General features: G+C 46.5%; 1 protein-coding gene across 1 annotated transcript; it reads right to left on the reverse strand.

Annotated features, from left to right (window-relative positions):
• Positions 1–5,670: 5,670 nt before the first annotated feature.
• Positions 5,671–20,764, reverse strand: mRpS14 (mitochondrial ribosomal protein S14). The gene is made up of 3 exons (XM_089564874.1): positions 20,629–20,764; positions 20,164–20,325; positions 5,671–6,018 (listed from the first exon to the last, which is right to left on the reverse strand). Exons 1-3 carry the CDS (start codon positions 20,689–20,691, stop codon positions 5,836–5,838), a joined length of 408 nt encoding a protein of 135 aa, XP_089421000.1. The 5' UTR covers positions 20,692–20,764; the 3' UTR covers positions 5,671–5,835.
• Positions 20,765–20,838: the final 74 nt, after the last annotated feature.

Genomic DNA, 20,838 nt, shown 5'->3' on the forward strand with positions numbered 1-20,838 from the left:
CCCCATTTTGATGGAGGGGAAGTACAAAAAATCTCGTGTACTGTCCAAGTCATTGCATGTTAAACAACCACAGGTAGTCTACAACTAACCTGGAGTCCTACACATCGGCGTCACCCTTAGCCGACATGCAGAACCAGTTTGTCCAAACTAATCCGAAGCCCTCCGCTGCTCCGTGACTCATAGTCCCAACGCAGCTTCGGTGCATCAAACTCATCATACCGTTCTCCTTACTTAAACTTTTCACTCAGAGGACATTGAATGACCAGATTCCTCCTTATTCATACTGTTATTTTTTTCGCTGCGGCATAAGTCGTCAGGAATCTCAGTGAACCAAGAAGAGCAGACCTTCAGAAACAAACACATGAACGAAACGAGGGAATAATTCCCTACGTTCATGCCACCTCCCTGTATTTCAGTAAGAAAGGGGGCTTAGTGGGTCCTATAGTTAAATCACTATTTGACGCTCTACAAGGGCTTGCCGAGTATGTCGACATGAGCAGCACCATTAAAGGCTTTTTAAATTTGTGGAGAAGATCTATGCTGTGGCCTGACAGGTATTGGGCAAAGGGCAGGCATTAAATCACTATCATCATTAGTCTGACCACGCCTACTGCAGGGCAAAGGCCTCTCCCATGTCTGTCCAATTATATACCCTGTCCTGTGCCACGTGTGGCATTAAAACTATAGATTAAAATAACAATCTTATAGCAGAAAAAAAGAAAAGATTAACGGTCACCTTGGCATGCACTCAGATATTGCCTGCACAAGTGACATGAAAGTTTTCAGAGCATTAGAGATGAAAAATGTGGACTCTCCTGTACCAGACTTCCCGCTGTTTTTTTTTTATTGGTAGAAGGGCATTCTAACCTTGCTACAACAACGCGCAATGTGTGAAATATCTCTGCAGCGGCCTTTTGGTGGTTTTACTGGTTTCGCTATGTATATAGCATAATTCCTCCCACTATTCTGCTGCAGAGAAGATGTATACACAAGGTTGGCGCTTCCGCATGTGGTCCTGCTCTTTCACCTTGTTCTGTCTTGCTTTTGGTGCTCCTGTGCTAAGAAAATCGAATTCTTACTGTGCAGTGTGAAAAAATCACACTTGAAACGTGTGCAGAGTAAAAGAAGCGACAGAGTGGAAGATTATTACCATTACGAGTTCATTATCTGCAAAAATAAAAGCAGTGCACAATAGTGATGTATTTTTGATGCAATAAAACGTTTTATGGCTACTTAGACGTCCGCCCTGCATGGCTCTTTTTGTTTTTCTTGCAGCCTTTGGGCTGAAGCGAGTGGTTTTACACGGAATAGTAAGCAGACACCCGCTACTAGTGGCCTGCAGCTGCCCATGGCCTGCTCGATATTGAATGAATGAAGTCATATTTAATCACCCTCTCCATTTGTTACTATTGTAACCTCGACAGGGTGATTAAATGACTTCATTCGATATCGAGCAAGCTGCAGGCCATATGGTCGCGGGCCTATAGTAACTGCATAATAATCTCCGCGAAGCTCTGCTTGAAACAGCCTACGTTGAAGGAACCTTGCGCTACTGTCTACCAGTGTTTCAAAGATTATCTACATCAAGCAATAAGTCTCTCGTTGCCGCACGGAACAACTGCCTGCGAATATGCCTTGGCCTCCCAAAGGGTTCCTCTGCATCAGGAACAGTAGCGGAGGCAGGATGTCTCCCACTAGAGGTGATTGCCGCCCAGGAAACTATGCGTACCCATCTCCGCCACGTTCTTCAAGGGAAGAAGCACTTCCTGCACCGTGTCCACCTAACTCACAGCAACTCTAGCTTTGGCCAGGCAGTGCAGCTCCTGCCCATCCCTACTATTAATCAGCCACAGAAACTCCTACCTCTGGCCTTTCCTCCATGGACACTCTCTCCTCTAAAGGTGAAGAAGTTTGTTCCAGGTGTGAATGCAAAGAGCCGCATGCCACAGGCAGCGCTTCTGCAAACTACTCTCGCCTACTTAACGGAGGAATATAGGCAGCACACCCATATCTTCACCGATGGTTCAACTACTAAAGAAACCTCTTCATGTGGCCTTCATGTGCCCTCAACAGGCCATGCCCTTTCTTACCGGCTGCAGCGGAGGACATCCTCTACGACAGCTGAGCTTCACGGCATTAAGGAAGCTGTTTCTTACATCCTGCGCCGAACCGCCGACCGTTGGGTTATCTTCACCGATTCGAAAGCATCTCTCCAGATCCTGGCCAACCTGCTGAAGAAAACGAATCACCAGCCAGTTTCCCTGGACATCGGATATCTACATCATTTAGCTATTGCCGCAGGCCACTGCATAACATTTCAGTGGGTACCTGCTCACTGTGGCATTCAGGCTAATGAAAAAGCAGATGAAGCGGCCCGTAAGGGCCATCAACATCGGAGATACATTAGAACTTTTTTTACGATATCTGATGCGTCCCAGGTGGCCAAAAGTTTTGCTTCCGAAGAAATGTATCGGCTTTGGAGTTTGCCGACATATCAGTACCAATTTCTTCACTCAATCGACCCACATCTTAGATCAAGACTCTCACCCAGAATTCCTCGACATCTGGAAACACTTTATCATCGACTTCGTCTTAATGCTGCATATACAAACGGCTTACGATACCGTTTTAGACAAATGGACAGTCCGCACTGTGACAACTGTGCCGCGATAGAAACTGTGGAGCATATCTTGCTTGAGTGCCCTGCATATGCTAACGAGCGTGCGTACTATGAACATTGCATGCAGAAGCTCTGCTCAGTGCCCCTTACAATGGACAAAGTTTTAGGTCCCTTAGCCTGCCTTAGGCAACAGAGACTTGCAATGACTTTTCTATTCACATATTTAAAAGACATTGGACATCTCGATAAGCTTTAAATTCACTTGCACGTCACCTTCATGCATTCTTCATGCAGTGAACTTCGTCAGCCCATTTGACGGACTATGCACTCCATCACTCCATAGGTTACATCAATACTCGCCATTGCATCCTTAGTAACCATTTCATGGCCGCATTTTATCTTCGTTTTTTTTTACCTCTTCCTTCTGTCTTTATCTCCCAAATTCCCCTCCCTACGCAGAGTAGCATGCCAGCGATTTTTAAAACGCCGGCTAAATTCTCTGCTCTTCAATAAAGAGTCTCTCTCTCTCTCAAGGTTAAAAGAGTAAGAAAGGAGAGGGACCCAAGACAAAAAGCTGCATTAATTTAACTTGCTATCGGTTGTGGTGTTTGGCGGCGGATGGTCGGGCAGATGTCTCAAAGTGATCGGTTCTTACATTGTCCGATATCTCGGGTCATTTGCCAATTAAAATTCGATCTACGTTGTGTATAGTCTGCTCGTCCCTACATCGGGAAGTCGGCAAAACGCGTTGGGCCGACGACTATGTCGGCCTCTGGAAGGCCGATGTCAATCCCCAACCCCGGCCCGGGGTATTTCAGCAAGCTCGGCCCGAGCAGTTTTGGCCGGCTTGCCTACGTAAGGCCTACATCACGCCGAGCTTGTTTTGATCCTTGGGGTGTACTCATAACTCCAACTCAAAACTCATTTGGGCTCACTCATTTCGACTCACGACTCATCCGGACGCACTTATTTCAGCACACGACTCATTTAGGCTCACCCACTGTTTCGACTCGAGACACACGTGGGCTCACGAAGTGTCCAAGTGGCACGCCCCCGAGCCGACCGACGCGCGACAAAGGACCACCGCCCTCCGCGCAGCAACATAGCGAAACTCTGACAAAGATTCCCACACATCCCCACGCCGCTCATTACAGAACCTGCGTAAACTAATGGGGAAGGGACAAAATACCGTATTCCTCGCTTCCGCGAAATCCTCTTCGGTCCCCCATCGCGTTTCCAAGCTGCCTAGCCCCCAAGCGTGCTTGGTCGCGGCAGTAAATTGTTCCTCCTCTCCGCTGCCAGCAAACAAGGAAAAGAAGAAGAAGAAGAAGAAGAAGAAGAAGAAGAAGAAGAAGAAGAAGAAGAAGAAGAAGAAGAAAAGAAAACGAACCGCACGCCGTCGTTCCGAAAAGAGACCGCTATGCACCCTGGCCAATCCCCCGCCATGGGTATGAGCCATTAAGACTGAGCTGATTATCATCATCAGACCATGGTCTAAGCCTGGGCCCATACTCACTCGATCTTAATGCGAGTTCGGACTCACGACTCGGATAATGTTCTGAATGAGAGTCCAAAACTCACAACGCAGACCATTATTTGCATGTGCCCGAACTCACGACTCGGATCATCATCTTAATGCGAGTCGAGATTCACCCCTCGGATCATGATCTGAATGCGAGCCAGAGTGGGCCCTGGTAAGTCGACTGAGTTCGCCGACCTATGCTCATTTGTGCTTGGTCCGGGAAATGCGATAGCGCGCTTCTTGCACTCGGTCAATTCCAGTTCTAACCCCTGAATGAGAGTGCAGAGTTCAGTCTTTCACTCCCCGATATATTCCAAGTCCAATTCCGATTCTCTTCGAGTTTTGACTACGCAACCAGAGGCAAAATGTCGCATTCATAGATCGCGGCGAGTCCTCATACCGCTACCAGCGTAGTAGCGCAGCAATTATGCGACTGGCTGCTGGCAGTCTCAAACAAAGCCGCCAGTGAGACACAGCTAGGTTCTTCCCGAGCAATGCTAGGAGCACTTACCGCAAGCTTCATTTTTGTACAATAGTTCTTTGGGAGGCTGTATATTTTGCACGTAAGCCTGCTGTTGTCGCAATAATTTGCTTAGTCATTTTTGCTTCATTCTTCGTACGCCGTCTTCCTCTTCTCCCGTACGAGTGGAAAAGGGGCAGCAGGTGGAGGCTCCACACAGACGCCGACGCAGTTTTCCCTTTCATTTCCCGCCTAATGATAAACCAATAATAAAAAAAAAATGGAGGGGACACTTACAGCTCAATGGGTTTATGCCTATGCATATTGAATTCGTCATTCTCAAATTTACATCCATTCCTGGAAATCTTCAGATCACTCTTCGCGCAGTGGTTGAGCGATGCGGCACTGCCCTGCGTTGGCAGGTGCTGCCGCCCAGGTTGCTCTTTAACTGCCACCTGCCACGGTGGGCAGTTTGCTCACAATCCAGTGGGCAGGTTGTGATGACGTCGCAAGGTCACGTGACCTAGGTGGCCCATCTGCCTCATAGGTTGCTTCCCTGGGTATTTTTCGCTCACGGTTAACGACGCCGACGAGGATTTCCTGGGACAGGGGTTCCTATAATGCTATCGCGTTGAGAAGTCTATCGTACTCCGCGCCTGCCGCTAAAATCGGAGCGTGAGAGGAAAAATCTCGGAGAGGGAACCGAAGGAGGGTAGCGCAATCGCTTGATCGCGACGGCTGCAACTCCGCCTCGAAGAACCAAGCGGTTCGCCATACAGGCCTCTAGGTGCGGAGCCCCCTACTCCCTCTCGGGTCTGCGAATCTGAGTTGGGAAGGTAGGGGTGCCTCCTATATCGGTGGGCAATAAATTTCCCCTCTCTCTCTTCCTCCCCTGTTAATGAGTCTGTGCAAAAAAATTTCAGGGCCACCGGGGTATAGCACATTTTAAACCAGTGGGTGGTCAGGGGTCCTCTAAGAGAAACCGACTGCAACAGACAGCGTAAAAATGAAAATGTACTACATACCTGTACTGGAGCGCCCTCCATCGTGAGAAATGACAAGTAAGAATGATGGCAATCTGGCATTTTATTGTTCCTCGTCTATAGGCTAAGAGACAAAATACACCGCAGCTCCCTTGGAAGCAGCACAGCGCGACAAAGTAGAGCTTGCCAACGTATCTAGTGAGGATGAGAACACAGTCCTAACGCGCACCAACCAAGCATCCACGCGGTGTCACCACATGGCCCTCTGCACCCCGGACAGGTTGTTGTAGTCGGCCAGCTGGCGGAACATGATGCGCGACACCCTCCAGGGGCGCACGAATCCCCGGGCCCGCGAGGTGATCACGCAGCGGCCGTGGAAACGCGTGTAGCAGCTGTCCAGGGGGAGCGCTGCAATCTCCTTGTCCGCTATCTCCTGCGATGAGGGAACAGGGGCGAAACACGGCAGTTATATGGGCCTTAATCATCCGCAGGTACAACCAGACCAGGCTCCTTCGATACGTTTAATAAGAAGATAAGGAAAGACAATGATAAAGCTGAGCATACCGCTGAGTGCATGACAAGAAGATAGCAAGCTTCTATCGTTTCACCACCTGCGGTTCGCACGATGTGGAAGTGTAGAGAAAAACTAGAAACAAATTCACAAATTCCAGAAGAAAAGCAAATAAAGATTTGCGAAATTACGCTTACGTTTTAAAACAATAGGACTGAGCGCATATACCACTGTACACAAAAAATCACCAATTACCAAAACCTAATACGCGCTATACTGCGAGGATTTAATATCCTTTTGTGCACTGCAGAGTCGGAATAACCGTCATTAGTAAGCCCCATATCCCGGCGCACGGAGTTTGTGGCGGGGTACGTCAATCAGGCACAAAGGAATTTTTTTTTCGCGAGGGGCCCTAATGTATTTCTTCTATTTGGCGGGAGGAGGGGGGGGGGGGGGGTATGCTGGCAACTGGCTGAGCACAGCCAAGACAACATAAAGGGAGGGCTGAACGAGGAATCGTTTTCAGGAACAATGGGGGCCCTGTCCAATAAAACGAGTTAGGACGGCGCAATAATTGAGCCACAGGCCGGACGCAGTTCGGGTGCTGCGAACAATAGGGCATTGGTATACAAGCCGGGTCGGGACATTACGCACGAGGAGAGACAGAGGACGGGGGTGCCGGCAATCCCGCCGCCACGGCTGACGGGAACCTCAAGAATAGAGAGTTTTAGTATAGCGTCACCCTATCGCTTTGGGTCATAGGGGAATAGCGGGATGATACTGCGCATGCGCAGAACGCTATCGGCCCTTGGGTGTTTGGGTGAGCGGGCGACGCTAACGCTAAATCGGCGAAATAGCGTGCCCCCTAAGCCGCTTTACGTTGGGACAACATGGCGGCGCCCGCCGAAGCGGGCCCTCTCGCTTCATCACCGATTCGTCGTTGCCGGTGCTCTGCGGCTCACGCTCACATCAAACAAAAGGCGCACGAGGCTTTCGCTTTGGCTGAAGTTGCCTGAACAACAAAATTTTAGCGATAAAACACGCCTAATTTTCAGATTGCTTCCGTGTTTGCAGAGCTGCTAGACAGCGAGTACTCGTCGACTGACGTCAGAAAGCGCGGGAGGTTTGAACTACTGATCTTCACAAACAGGTTTGCAATTTTTTTACCAGACCTTCACGCGCGTGCGACCTGTATATATTTATATTTATCATGTATATATGTATAAATATATTTATTTTCAGTGTACTCCTCCCCCTGTCCTTTCTACTATCCCCTCCCCTCTTTCTTTTCACTCCTACACACTGCCTGCTATCCTTTATTTCCGCTGCCCCAGCTCAGGTGCTTCCAGCAGCGATGGCAGATGCAGGGGTAGAAAAAATTCTTCTACCTTCCATATTCAATGCAAAATATTAAAAAAAAAACCATTACTACTACTACTCTTCCTGTGTGAATAGCCTTGGCTCCGATTGAACATGTCCGCATTATAAAAAAAATATCTGCATCGTTTTTCGCTTTTCCTAATTAGTAATTGGTAACTGAAACAGTTTGCGCGTCATTTTATTTACACAGTAAAAAAAGTGCAGCATATATATCAACTTATTTGTTCTGAAAGCTTCTCTTTCCCGCCGTCATGGCGCTGCCTTCAAGCAACGCAAAGTGACCATCCGCGACCCTATTCTATAGACAGAAAACGTGAACCCGTTCCCCTAACGCTAAGCGCATGCGGATAGGGTCACCCTATTCGCCACGACGCTATTCTAAAACTCTCTAATACTTTCGGTTAGCGTATACACCTCACGTAAAGTGGAGTAGACGAAGTAATTCTAATTTGTAATAAGGGAGCAATTAACAGCGTTCTCACTTCGAGTTGCTGATCAATTCGTTCTCACCCTAACGTACGCCAGCCGTCTTGGTTAGCTCAGTTAGTAGAGCCACTGCCCCGGTAACGCGATGGTCCCGGGTTCAAACCCCGGGCCAGAACAGAAACTAATATGAAGTTTCTATGGAGGCTGCATAGCTTTCCTTGCAGCCGTCTGGCTGCACTCTGGTGGATGTCAGTGAGTAATTACTCCCTTATTACACCTCGTGTCAGGTGAAATACATGACCACGGGGACGAAACTGCGGACCAAAGGGTTCTGCTCGAAAAATTCCCCGATCTGTTCGCACAAGTTCCGCAGAACGCGGGGGTGTACTCCGGCCAATCGAACGCCACGCGCGCTTTTTATGCCGAACTTCGTTGACACGAAACTTTCCGCTCACCCAACGGAACGTTGTCACTCCCGCCACCGCATCCAATTAACGAACGCAATGCTGAGTTTCACCGCCCACGCTTCCCCGGAGTCCTGCGAAGCTCTGGCAGGTCAAGCATCACACAAACCAGTGAGCCGATTTGACCTGATGTCTCTTCAACAGGGACTTTAATTCGACCTCGTGAACTAGTACACTAAAAAACAAAAAACAAAAAAAAAAACTCAGCGAAAAAAAAAAAGACGCACGCAACAAGAGCGATATCTGCCTATTTCCTGACAGCCCAAGAACGCCAGGTGGGCAGGGCAGGCATTCCATACACTTTTTCCTCTTTCTTTGTGAAGGGTCTGCCAGAACCCTCCCTTTTGTTTCTTTTTTGTAACATGTCGTGAGATCTTCGGAGACGTCACAGAGCCGATTATGCTGAAAGTTGCACGCAGTTTAGAACCTGAGGTATTACGTTGCAGCCCCACGTTCTTCTGGAGAGAGACCAACGAGTGTGGCGCTACAAGACACCGCTTCGGACTTCTCTTTCCGCACTTCACATCGTAACACGCACAACCTTTGTAAACAGCGACGAAGAGCCCAAGTGGTTGGCTTCTAAGCAAGGGGAGCTCTTCCAGAGGGCTAAGGATGAGAGTTCTTCGAACTTCCAAGAGATTTGGAAGCACACGATGTGGCCCAGAATCAAAATCTTTTAGGCTCCATACTTTTAACACAGGCCGCGGCAGAGGAATTTAACTGATCTGCGCATTCAGGGAGTATTTAATGCTGCACTGCGATGACTCGCACACTCAGAATCAGGTGACACATCTATTCCAGCGACGCAAACGAAATTTCTTTTTTGGCTAACACCGCGAACTATACTGACTTCTGATCCGCCGCGGTGGCTCAGTGGTTATGGTGCTCGGCTGCTGACCCGAAAGACGCGGGTTCGATCCCGGCCGCGGTGGTCGAATTTCGATGGAGGCGAAATTCTAGAGGCCCGTGTACTGTGCGATGTCAGTGCACGTCAAAGAACCCCGGGTAGTCGAAATTTCCGGAGCCCTCCACTACGGCGTCGCTTTGGAACGTTAAACCTCATAAACCAAACCTACACCGACTTCCGACTGCGGGCCCGAGCACATTGTACTCCGACAGAGAGCCGAATAACACAATTTCACTCGCTATATATATATATATATATATATATATATATATATATATATATATAGTACCATTAATGCGACGCTGCTGGCTTTGATATCGCAACTGGATCTCCAGCTGTCGCGTCCGTAACAGAACGCTATGCCCGTACAACTGCGGTCCACGTGTTTTGATGACGTAATCCGGGAGCGGGATCACGCAGGAACCCGGATTTCTTCCTTTCTTCTTTCACTCCCCCCTTTATCCCTTCCTTAAAGCGCAGTTCGGGTGTCCGCCGAATATGTGAGACGGTTACTGCGCCATTTTCTTTCCCCAAAACCAATTTTCATTTTCGGTATGCATCGTAAAGCATCAATTTCTCGCACTTTGGCTCCCAGGTATAGGTCCCTCCAATATGAAAAAGGTACTGTTGGGGCATTCAATTAATGATTACTTCAAAACTATGTGTGACGAGCACACTTCCGTTTTCTAATTACAGTGCCTCCTTGGCTTATAATATCGAATATATCTCACTTTAGAAGAGAAATAATTAGAAAAAATGTATTTTTTTTTGTGTAAATTGGTAGTTCTCTTTCGCATTTGGAGGGACCTCTATGTTCGGCCGCGGTATTTTGCCGCCATTTCGAGCGCGCTCCCTCCCTCCCACCTGCGCAGCTGTCGGCTGCACAAACACCGAACGACTACCGCTAGCTTAAACTTCCCTTCGCCAACGTTCCCGCGCGCCGGAATCACGCCGCTGCCTTAACATAAACACAGATGCGAGGACAAACGCCTACTACTACTTCACTGCCTGCGTGCTCACTGTTGACGCGTAGGCCCGCGATCGCTCCGCACAGCGCTTCCCAAGGGAAACCAGCTCGGAAAGCTCAGGCGAAGTTCGCAAATCCTCTATCTCATACAACAACGAATGAATGCAGCCGAAGCCCGAAAGCATTGTTAGGCACCGGCATAATACCTGCGAAGCGCCCAACCGTGCCGATAGCGTGAACTAGCGTGAACACGTTGTTCCTGACAATGGAGTGCATATTGCAACCGCGCAAAACGACGAGGGACGAAGAGAGGAAAGCATCCGCGTCTTGTCCTGTGCTTTCCTCTCTTCGTCCCTCGGCGTTTTGCGCGGTTGCAATATGCATCCGCGTCTTGTCCTGTGCTTTCCTCTCTTCGTCCCTCGTCGTTTTGCGCGGTTGCAATATGCACTCCATTGTCAACCACCAACTAGCCCGCCTTCACTTGTTACGTTGTTCCTGGCGTCGCTATATCATGACGCTCTGACACGAGACATGTGCTAATGAGCCACATTGAAAAAACAAAAAGGTCTAACCCGTGCTAATTATCTAAAAGTTAATAGACACTACGAAGCAACCGGGAAAGCCACTGTAAGGGCGTAGCTATCGTGCCTGGCGTAGCTGTGAAGCACAATTTCTCGAATATTATCAGTGCCGCCAGTGAAAAGCGACCGCCGCAGTGCCACGCGGGTACTTTAAAATTCCGACAATTCACACGTCACTGGAGCGAACAGCAGGAAAGAAACGCAACCGTTACACGTAGAATGTGAAAGGCCCGCCCCCCTGGGAGCATTCTTTTTATTGTTACGGAGTTCGGAGCAATGAAGCGGCGGCCACGTACGATACCCGTTCTCGGGAACAACCTTTTTGCTGGCCGTTCGCCCTAGAAAATGAAACAAAAACTTGCGTACCGGCGGACGCTCGCGCCCGGAAAGCGCTGCGCGCAGATACGCCCCACTTCGAACGGCGCACTTGAACCTGTTTCGTGAACTAGAAAGATGATACAAAGGAAGAGAAAAAAAAAAAAAAAGAAACGCGCGGGGAAGAGCGTTGCGACGCGTCAGCCTAAACTTGAATGCCGCCGCATGCCTGCATGCCGGCCGACGGAGCTAACGTGCATACGCTTATAGCAGTGGCGTAGCCAGAAATTTTGTTCGGAAGGGGGGGGGGGGGCTCATGTTTCAGCACGGCCTCCTCATAGAATTTGTGGAGGGATCAAATGCAAGAATAATAACTGCATGGCCATAGACAATGTCATTGTGTATTAGATAACGTCAGGCACTGTCTAGACAAGTGAAACGTGTATTTTTTAAAATAAAAGAATGTATTCGTATGTCTTAAAAATCGAGGTACACATAACTGATACCAATGCTTCCATGTTTTTGCGTATTGAATAAGTAAAGAATATATGGTTGGTTGATTGGTTGATGGGGTTTAACGTCCCAAAGCGACTAAGGCTATGAGAGACGCCGTAGTGGAGGGCTCCAGAAATTTCGACCACCTGGGGTTCTTTAACGTGCACAGACATCGCACAGTACACGGGCCTCTAGAATTTCTCCAAAGAAATTCAACCGCCGCGGCCGGGATCGAACCCGCGTCTTTCGGGTCAGCAGCCGAGCACCATAACCACTGAGCCACCGCGGCGGCGTAAAGAATATATAATACGAAGTCTAGAACTAGATCAGTCCGAAACCAGCAAAGCAGTACATGCCACAGATATGAAAAAGTAAAGGTCATGAAATGAGCAAGCAGAGGACAAATATTTTAATGAATCTTTGTCGTTCAAGAACCTTTATATTTCTGTACATATGCAACGGCCAGGGAAAAATCTCAATGAAGCTGTCCTTCGTTTCAGTGTACTGTGCAGCAGCAGCAGCAGCTGTCACCGGTCATGTATTGCCGAGTAATTGCACCGAAATATTAGTCGAAACAGCGAGCAAGTTTATAAACGAGGAATTATGCAAAATATACATTAGCTCGAAGTGCAAAAATAAAATGGAGTATTAGAAATGCGAAGATACAACTTAATAAAGCACAAAAACTGCCACTGGAAACAAAGTCACTGTATGTGTAGACAAAACCTCGCAACAAGATATTTAAATACATGTATGTCTCCATTAAATCTACGTATCTAAGCAAAAGTCACTCTATGTAATGCGTAAAACAAGGCAAATAAACATCTTGCGCAATCACAGACAGTAAACTTCATACACGTACGGAAAGACAGACGATCCAGGCAAGAACAAAACTATGACAGCAGAAGTCGTGATATGTACTTGTCCATACTGCGGTCGATGACAGTTCGAAAAAATTTCGGAGGGGGCTGAAGCCCCATAAGCACCCCCCCTGGCTACGCCCCTGGCGCGTGTTCGCCAAATGCAGCCGGTACAGCCAGCGATGACAGCGCCGCCCACCGGCAGGTAGCAGCCACATTAAGGCTGGTTATAAATATTCATTCAGAACAACGGTTTGACATCGCCGCTATGGCGCAGTGGATTAGAGGCACGTGTTGCGTATGGAAGGTCGGCCGTTCGACTCCGCTCTCTGTACTGTAATTTTATTGTTTTTTTTTTTCATTTTTTTTTTCAATTTTTTCCCTTTTAGGTCGCAAATCGTGATGCTTAGTGGCATATAACGCCGTTTAAGAGGATTTATTATCCCTTTTAGGTAAGCCGTTGTGATAATCTTCAGTCACCGTGATCAATTCACCGTGGTTTCAAGCCATGTGGCTGTACAGGCTGCAGTTGGCGAATACGCGCACCTGGCTTATAGATACGGCGCCGAGTGCACTGGAAATCAGTTATCGTGGGACAATGCGTGTTACGGGCTCGGATTACTATTATAACGGATCTTCATAAAACGAAGCCTGCTCAGTCGTCTTAACGTGGCTAAAAAATTCTGCTGCATCACTGAGAAAACCGGGTACAAACCAAAGGCAGGCCTGGATAAGCATGCTCGACATACAAAAAAAAAGAGCAAGAAATCTTGTTAGCTTTTCGTTAATAAGGCTTACGGGAAGGAATAAGGAGAGCACGACTTATAGTGAACAAAATTATAAACAGTGCCACTGAACCCCCCTACAAAATTGAGGTTCAAGTTGCTACTAGAGGCAAAATAAACACGAAATAAGTTATTGGCCCCTTTTGAAAACTATTGATAGAGCAGTTTTAGAGTAAGTACAGTCTACAAAATACTTAGGTGTTACAATTGACAACCAGTTAAAACCTTAAACAGCCCATTACGAATGTGTGCTTCAAACTTGCTTCAGCCGGCTATGCACTTTTAAACACGAGGGCATAATATGATACTGCTATTTTAAAAACGATGTACTTCAGGATATTTCATTCTCATTTAATTTGCTGCAGCGAGTCATGGGCATTCACTTTCAGAACGTACTCAGATTCCACTGTTCATTTGGAAAAGAGAGCTGTATGCATAATGTCCTTCTCACACTGGCACTCATTGACACCTTCATTATTCTTAGAACTCTGGATACTCCCTTTTCCTTTTGAATCAGAAATGAAAATGTGTCTTGTTGTAAATGTCATCATTATTACGCTCATAACCTTACTTGTTTCGTTGATGGGGTTTAACATCCCAAAGCAACTCAAGAAATGAGGGGCACTGTGGTGGAGGGCTCCGGATAATTTTGACCACCCGGTGCTCCCTAGCATCCGCTGACACCATACAGCACACAGGCCCCTAGCATTTCGCCTACATCGAAATACGACCGTTGTAGCCGGGATCGAACCCACGTCTTTCCGGTAAGCTGCCGAGTACCATAACCACTCTGCCATCGCAGCACCTCACCCCTTTCTAATAAGGGAGTAGTTACTCATTGCCTTCCAGCCAAGAGCAGCCATACGAAGGAAAGCTATACATACAGCTTCAACAAAAACTTTGTAGTTAAAGGAGAATCTATCCCGGTCCGGGGTTCAAACCCGGGACCACCACTTCACCGGTGCAGTCACTCTGTCAACTGAGCCAACTAGAACAGCCTACACTCATATCCTTTCTTTTACACTGTTTGTTATGCCCACTAGAAACACAAGAAACGATAGTAATGGAAACTTCAATCTACGTGTAACTGGCAATTTTTACGCCTAGCATCTTATACAATACACTGGCACATAAACATATAATACAGTTCTCATGAAACTAAAATGGCCAATAACTACATATTTTCTGTAAAAAGATGCTACTTCGGAAAAACTGCTTCATAATTATATTGTGTAAAAGCAGATGATAATGCTTAAATCCTTTCTGCTGCTCTGCCATGTTTGTCTTTTCTGATTCAGCACTGAAATCCCGCTGTCCTTTTATTTGAGTTGTATAAATCCAGGATTTATGTATCTGTATGCATCCTTTTCTTTTTATTTAGTTATTTTTATGTTCTTCCTGTACATTTTTAATACGCTTTATCCTGATGATTTTCTTCATGTCCTTCAGGTGTGGTTTGACTGCTGAATATGTCTGCAAAATGGGCGTACATTAGCTTCGGCGATTGGCCCAACATTTGCATATATGTATGCGCACATTCATTGAAATGAATGAATGAAGTTCACAAGCCACTGGACAATAGGCTAATTTTAAGCTTGAAAAAGCCTGGTGTTCAGTAGCGCTGCAACATTTCCTTATTAAGCTAGCAAAGCATCTGCTGGTGTAAAAACAAATAAAAGTGACCGAACCTGCCCAACAGGCGGACATCATAAAATATGGTTCGGTTAAATGTTTTGCAAGGACCTCACTCAGAGCTGCAGTCAGTAGTGGAACCGGAGGTTAGCCACACTTCCTTGTGGTGCCTGCCTGCCTCTTTTGTAAAAATCCAGCGAAAGAAATACTGCTACAATTAGCCCTTGTCCAAACCGAAAAAGAAAAGTGAAGGTGGAAAGAACAGAAGTCGAGCAGAACACAAGACAGAATAAATACGGACATATGAGTACCATGGTTTATGCTCTGTTCTGTCAGCATGCTATCATTTACAAATTAGCCAATATTTTGTCCACTAGAGCAGGATGACAACAGAGGGAGGGATGGGGGGGGGGGGGGGGGGTAATGCATTCAATACACGTTAGCCGTTTTTTGACTAAACCTTATATTGCATTCAAATTGGAGTGTTTTCAGCCGCTTCGTGTAGTCATTCACAAGAACAAAAAGTGGGTTCTTTTTTTTTTATATGTTCAGATAGCATAAATACGGATACTGAAGTCAATAATCTGGTGCTGCAGTTCTCAAGTAGAGTGAGAACATGTGCAGCTTCTTTTCAAAAACATGCAGATGAGTGGGTCAGTTGTGAAGACACGCCATGGAACACCTGTAACACCTCTAGAACCACCACGCTCTGTTGGGGTGCGGCCAAAAGTTCGCATTTGGAGTGTTGAAGATGAGAAACGAGCTACACTGTATAGCCTATAAAAAAGCTGGGGCTCATACATTTTTGAGAAAGGCTGCATACCTGCAACGAAGATAGTGTATGTGGCATATACACAGAACAATGGCACATTGGCGCCCCGATCAAGACAGCCTAACGCACTGCTTGTTATCGCGGTGGACGGCTCGCTGATGAATTCGTTACCTAGTCACAGATAGGTCTAGCCTCAACAACTTCACGGTTAATCTGCAAAGAATGAACAACCGAAATGCGCATAGCCGAAGGATAAGCCGCAACCTCCACACACCTTACCATGTACGACCAAGTTTGGGCCCCTAGCATTCCCGAAAGAGCTCTCACGCTCCCATAATCGTACATTAATATGTCTGCCGGTTATACTCTTCCGCAAGATAATGGTGGTTTATCGAACACAGTTATTTGTGAAAGGGTAAACGTGGGCCAAATTGGCAGCATCAATGTACGATTACAGGAGCATGAGAGGTCTTTCGAGAATGGTAGGGATTCAAACATTGTTGTGCATTGCAAGATGGGTGAAGGTGCTACACACATTTGGGCAGTTCATTCTTAGTAGATTAACTGGGAAGTCATTGAGGCTAGATCCCTGCCTTTCCCTCTCTCTCTCTCTCATTGAGGCTAGATATATCTTGCGACTAGGTAACGAATGTGTCAGCTGTCCACCGCATTAACGAGCAGCGAGTTAGGCTGTCTTGATCTGGGTGGTTTTCAGGGCTGCTCATGAATTTTCTGAACGCTTTTTGGTGATTGTGTTTTGGGTTGTTGCTTGGCGTGCCTATATAATCCCTGTTTGCTTCAAAAAAAGTTCAGTTGCAAGTTAGCACTTGTCACATCTACATCATATTCTTGTCTTTTGCGCTAGTGAACTGAAAATTCAAGGAAGGCTTGAAGAACATTAGCTGACAGGGCCATGAGACTGATGTTAAAGAGGAAATTCTTGTGAGAAGCAACTACCTGTCCTTCACTTTCTTATGTTCGGAAAAAGTATATTCCTCAACTTCAGCGTCCTCCAAGCTGTGGTTTGCCAGTTTAAGCAAGGCACTTCACAGTCTTCTGCAGGTTTAAGTTCTCCTGTATGTCATTTAGCTCCACTTCAGCTAGTTTTCTCATAAGTTATTACATTGACAGCTGTCATGGGCTAGCTTCACTATATCTCAGCCGATGATGAAGGAAGAGAACATGGTCACATTATTGCTTTAAAACATTCTCCCAGCCATTCAAATTTACCAACAAAATAGAACTCCCGTGGCACAATAACTCGAAATAACCTTAGCTTGACTGCACATAGCATAAAGCAACTCTGCAGTTGTGTTTCCAGGCTAGTAGACAATTATGGTGACCAGCGCTAATAAAAAAGTGTGCGGCTTAGGCTGGAAATAAAACCACTTAGAGTATGCATAGCTCACCGCAGCCCGTGTATTCAGTATAGCCCGAAGAACAAGTAAAGCAAATAAGTTCCCACTCATAAAAGGTTATTCTGCTTGGAATGGATGCTGTGTTGAGACATTATTTCTGTCCAACTAAGGGGCGTTATGCACAACACAATTTCATAGCCAGACCACACATGTCATAGCTCACAACTTGTTTCTGAATGATCACTTTTCCCGTTAGATGTTAAATAAAAGAACAGCAAGTGTGAGACTACTTAGACTATGTGCCAAAGATTACCACAGTCCACTAATAACTTGTACATCTAACTGGAAACTTGATAAGAGAATGTTCTTCCAGCAACAAACAAAATCTGGCGATAACATTTTACTGCAGACACTTCTGCTGATACAGCAGATGAGGGTACCACTAGAGGAATAATTGACCGACGGACTGCGAGTCGGACATGCTTTTAAAGATCCATCTTTGAATTTCCTAGCGCACTGAACAAGCATTCTACTACTACTCAGGAGTTGTGCCGAGTTCTCCTCACTCAGTGTTTTTGTCGTCTAGCTGCTTTCTTCAGAAATAATTAACCAACAAGGTTCTTCACAGTTCCATGCTTATTTCTTTTGTACAGTCACACCAGAGTACAATACAACGAAATCACCGTTAAAACTCTTCCCAATGGTTCTGCTTACAGTGCAGCCTTGCATTTGCTATGTTTCTCTTTATGATCCTTTCTTAGTCTGCAAACCTGGTACCATGAAAATAAACTGCAAGGTAAAAGCCGACAGCTGAACTAATTAAGCTGAAAGCTCGGCTAGCTCACATTCAGCATGCAGAGACAAGTTTACAGCGAGAGTCATATATGGAATGTTCCTTGCAGTAAATGGCATTGGCGTTTCCGTCGAAGTGTGTTATAACAGGAAACCTTCACGTTCACCTGCCAGAATCTTAGAATGTTATACCCGTCACACGGGCACATTTGAACTCCTTTCAACTCCCTTCAGCCAAGGTAGCCTTTATCTCGAGGGAGATGCGTGCCGTGTCACACGGCAGTCCTTAAGGGAAGGAAGTTTAAAGAAGTTCCTTGCGAAAGGAGATCGGTCATCTCCCTCGAAGGGTGAAGGGAGTACTCTTGCTTCCAGTGCGCTTTACTTCCGAGTAAGTAAGCAACCTTTTTCTTCAATAAATATATTTTTAATGGTGACTATACTAGAACAAGCATTACAGCTCGGTAAGTTATGTTAAATTTTAGTGGCAGCACTGTACTCTCAAGCTAGGCGCTTGCTTGACAGCTTGCCTTCACCGCGGCATGTTTGTTTTGATCTGTGGTCGCGCACATGCTCGCATCTCGCACGTGTACTACTTCTACGATGGACGATGCATCCGTGCAACCCGCGCTGCCTCCGCCAGAGAAACGTCAGCCGCCTCTCTGGCACTTTGGGCAGAAAAATGAAGGATTAGTAACATTTCAGCTGTTTTTAACGTTATTCTTTTATGTGTTTGCACTAAATAAACAGCGCCTAATGTGCCCCTGGCGGGTTGTCTGAGAAGCTCGTTACAGGCCGCGTGACATGGAGACAACTCCTTCGAGGTGAAACTCCCTCGCACCCCTTTAGGTCAAAGAAGTTCAAGGGAGTTCCGAGTCGGCCGTGTGACAGGGGTATTACACAGGTGGGCCTGTGTGAAGGGCAGTGAGCACCACTGAGAATTTCATGTCATCCAGGCAAAACGGTGCAGATGCGAGGTATAGATATAGCATTCACTTCGTTCCAGTGGACAATGAAGAGCCCAAAAGTTAGTTTTAAAACTAAAGGACTGGACTCAAGGATCCAGGACATGGCTGTACTGCACTCTGTTGATGCCTAGTGTGGCCATGCTGTGGTTCTGTGCCTTGTTTCTCTCTCAATGACAAAAATTGTGTCCCTACTTGAAATGACGGCACCAATGCCAGGAGCAGCTGTAGCTGCCACCAATAACTGCACATCTTTTTCTTGGGCTCTGTGAAACTATAGTTTGAAAGGCAAATTGCTGCCACATCTTATATTTTGTTCCGAGTAAGCACACAGCCCGAGTGGCTAATATGAAAATGTAACACGAGCACACGGCTAATGCAGAAAAAAAAAAAAAACAGTAAAGCTGAGTGATTCCTTTTACACAGCACCCAGAGGATCTTTGGAGCTTCAAGCTTGAAGATCTGAATAAGCAAGTACACATAACAGACAACACAACACTCCAAAATACTGCTTTCCCCAAACTAAGCTGACTAATGTCTTACTCAGCTGCCTACAAAACTTGGCTACTGATAACAAATATGGTAAACTGCTGGTTCTCTGCGTTAAGAATGAAAAAAAAAATACTAAAACGAGAACAAATTAAATGAACTGGTGGCATCGCGTGACGCAGACACGGCCCGTCGAAAGAATGACTGACGCTTGCCAACCTGGCTCCTGCGAGGTCAAACTCGGCCATTTCTCTTTTTTTTCTGGGGGGGGGGGGGGGGTCAGGCACTCACGTGGCCTCCGAACTGAAAGCAAGCGAAACGCAATGAATGGGACGCAGCATGCCGCGTCGGCCTGGCTGGCTCACATTTTCTCCGTTTACATTGACTTATTCCCCATGTAACTCGATGCTTTTCAAAAGACAGACCGTGATGACGGAGATGAATGCCGAACAGCAAAGCGAGCCGCAAGAGCAGCAGAACGGATAACGTTGACATCTCCTCGTCTCACGTGGCGCGCTGCGTCAGCCACGAACAGCATCCCGCAAAATGAATAAAAAGAGAAATGAAAGGGGTGTCCACTTTCTCACCAGTTCTTACCCAAGTCCAATCGTATCGTACACTCAACCGCGAGTCGACCTTTGCCATTTCTACGAGCTGTCACGCCCCATTGATTTTGCCTTAACGTGAAAGGCTTCTGTAGATAGGCTTCATAAATACGATTGAAACAATTGCGGAACGACACTTGCTATGCGAACACAGAACAAGATACGCCAACACCGACTTTACTGCATCGGGAATAAAACTCAGAACACGAACAGTTTTACAAATGAAACAACAGCGGCAGGCATAACACAGCAGTCTCGGAAAGAAGTCCCACGGTACCTGCAAACTTTTCGGCAGAATGTCATTCTTCCTGAGAGAGTTGATATTTAGCCTCAGGCGTGCATACTCTTTCAACACTTTTCTCCTCTTGGCATCTCTTGCCATTCGCCAGTCGGTGTACATGTATCGACAGGGCAGTAAGCCTCCCAACGGCGTGGCATTCTGCAATGAGCAGGATGTGTTAGTTACGAGTGCGTCACAGCACAAAACGTGCACTAAGCACGCTGCTCGCAACAGTAGGAAATAAAATGGGCAGCCGGTGTCGATTTAGAGAGGCGTGAGGACAAGAATGCAGTAAAGAAAAAAATGCAATCCCAACTGACAAGGCTACGGTGAAGGGCATGCCCAAATCTCGAGACGCGTCGTACGACGCAAAGAGGAGATAGGAATTAGACGCAGCGCGACCATGCCTATATCGAGGTTTAAATGAGTACAGAGGTCAAGCTGAACAAATACGGAACTTGCCTGGCCCGGTAACCTGGCGCCTATCATAAATTTGAGGCTATTGATAATTTTATTCATTGCCATATTGAGAAACGAACTGGGCGTCGAATCAATAAATGAGCGACATGTACGCCGCCATCACATGTGCGGAGTATAGATCCGCAGACAAATATTACAAAATATTTAAACGTTTAATTTATTATATGACTTAAATAAACATTCTTATATTAT

Source organism: Amblyomma mixtum, chromosome 1 (genome assembly GCF_055824585.1).
Source record: "Amblyomma mixtum isolate Tamu chromosome 1, ASM5582458v1, whole genome shotgun sequence".
Lineage (NCBI taxonomy): Eukaryota > Metazoa > Arthropoda > Arachnida > Ixodida > Ixodidae > Amblyomma > Amblyomma mixtum.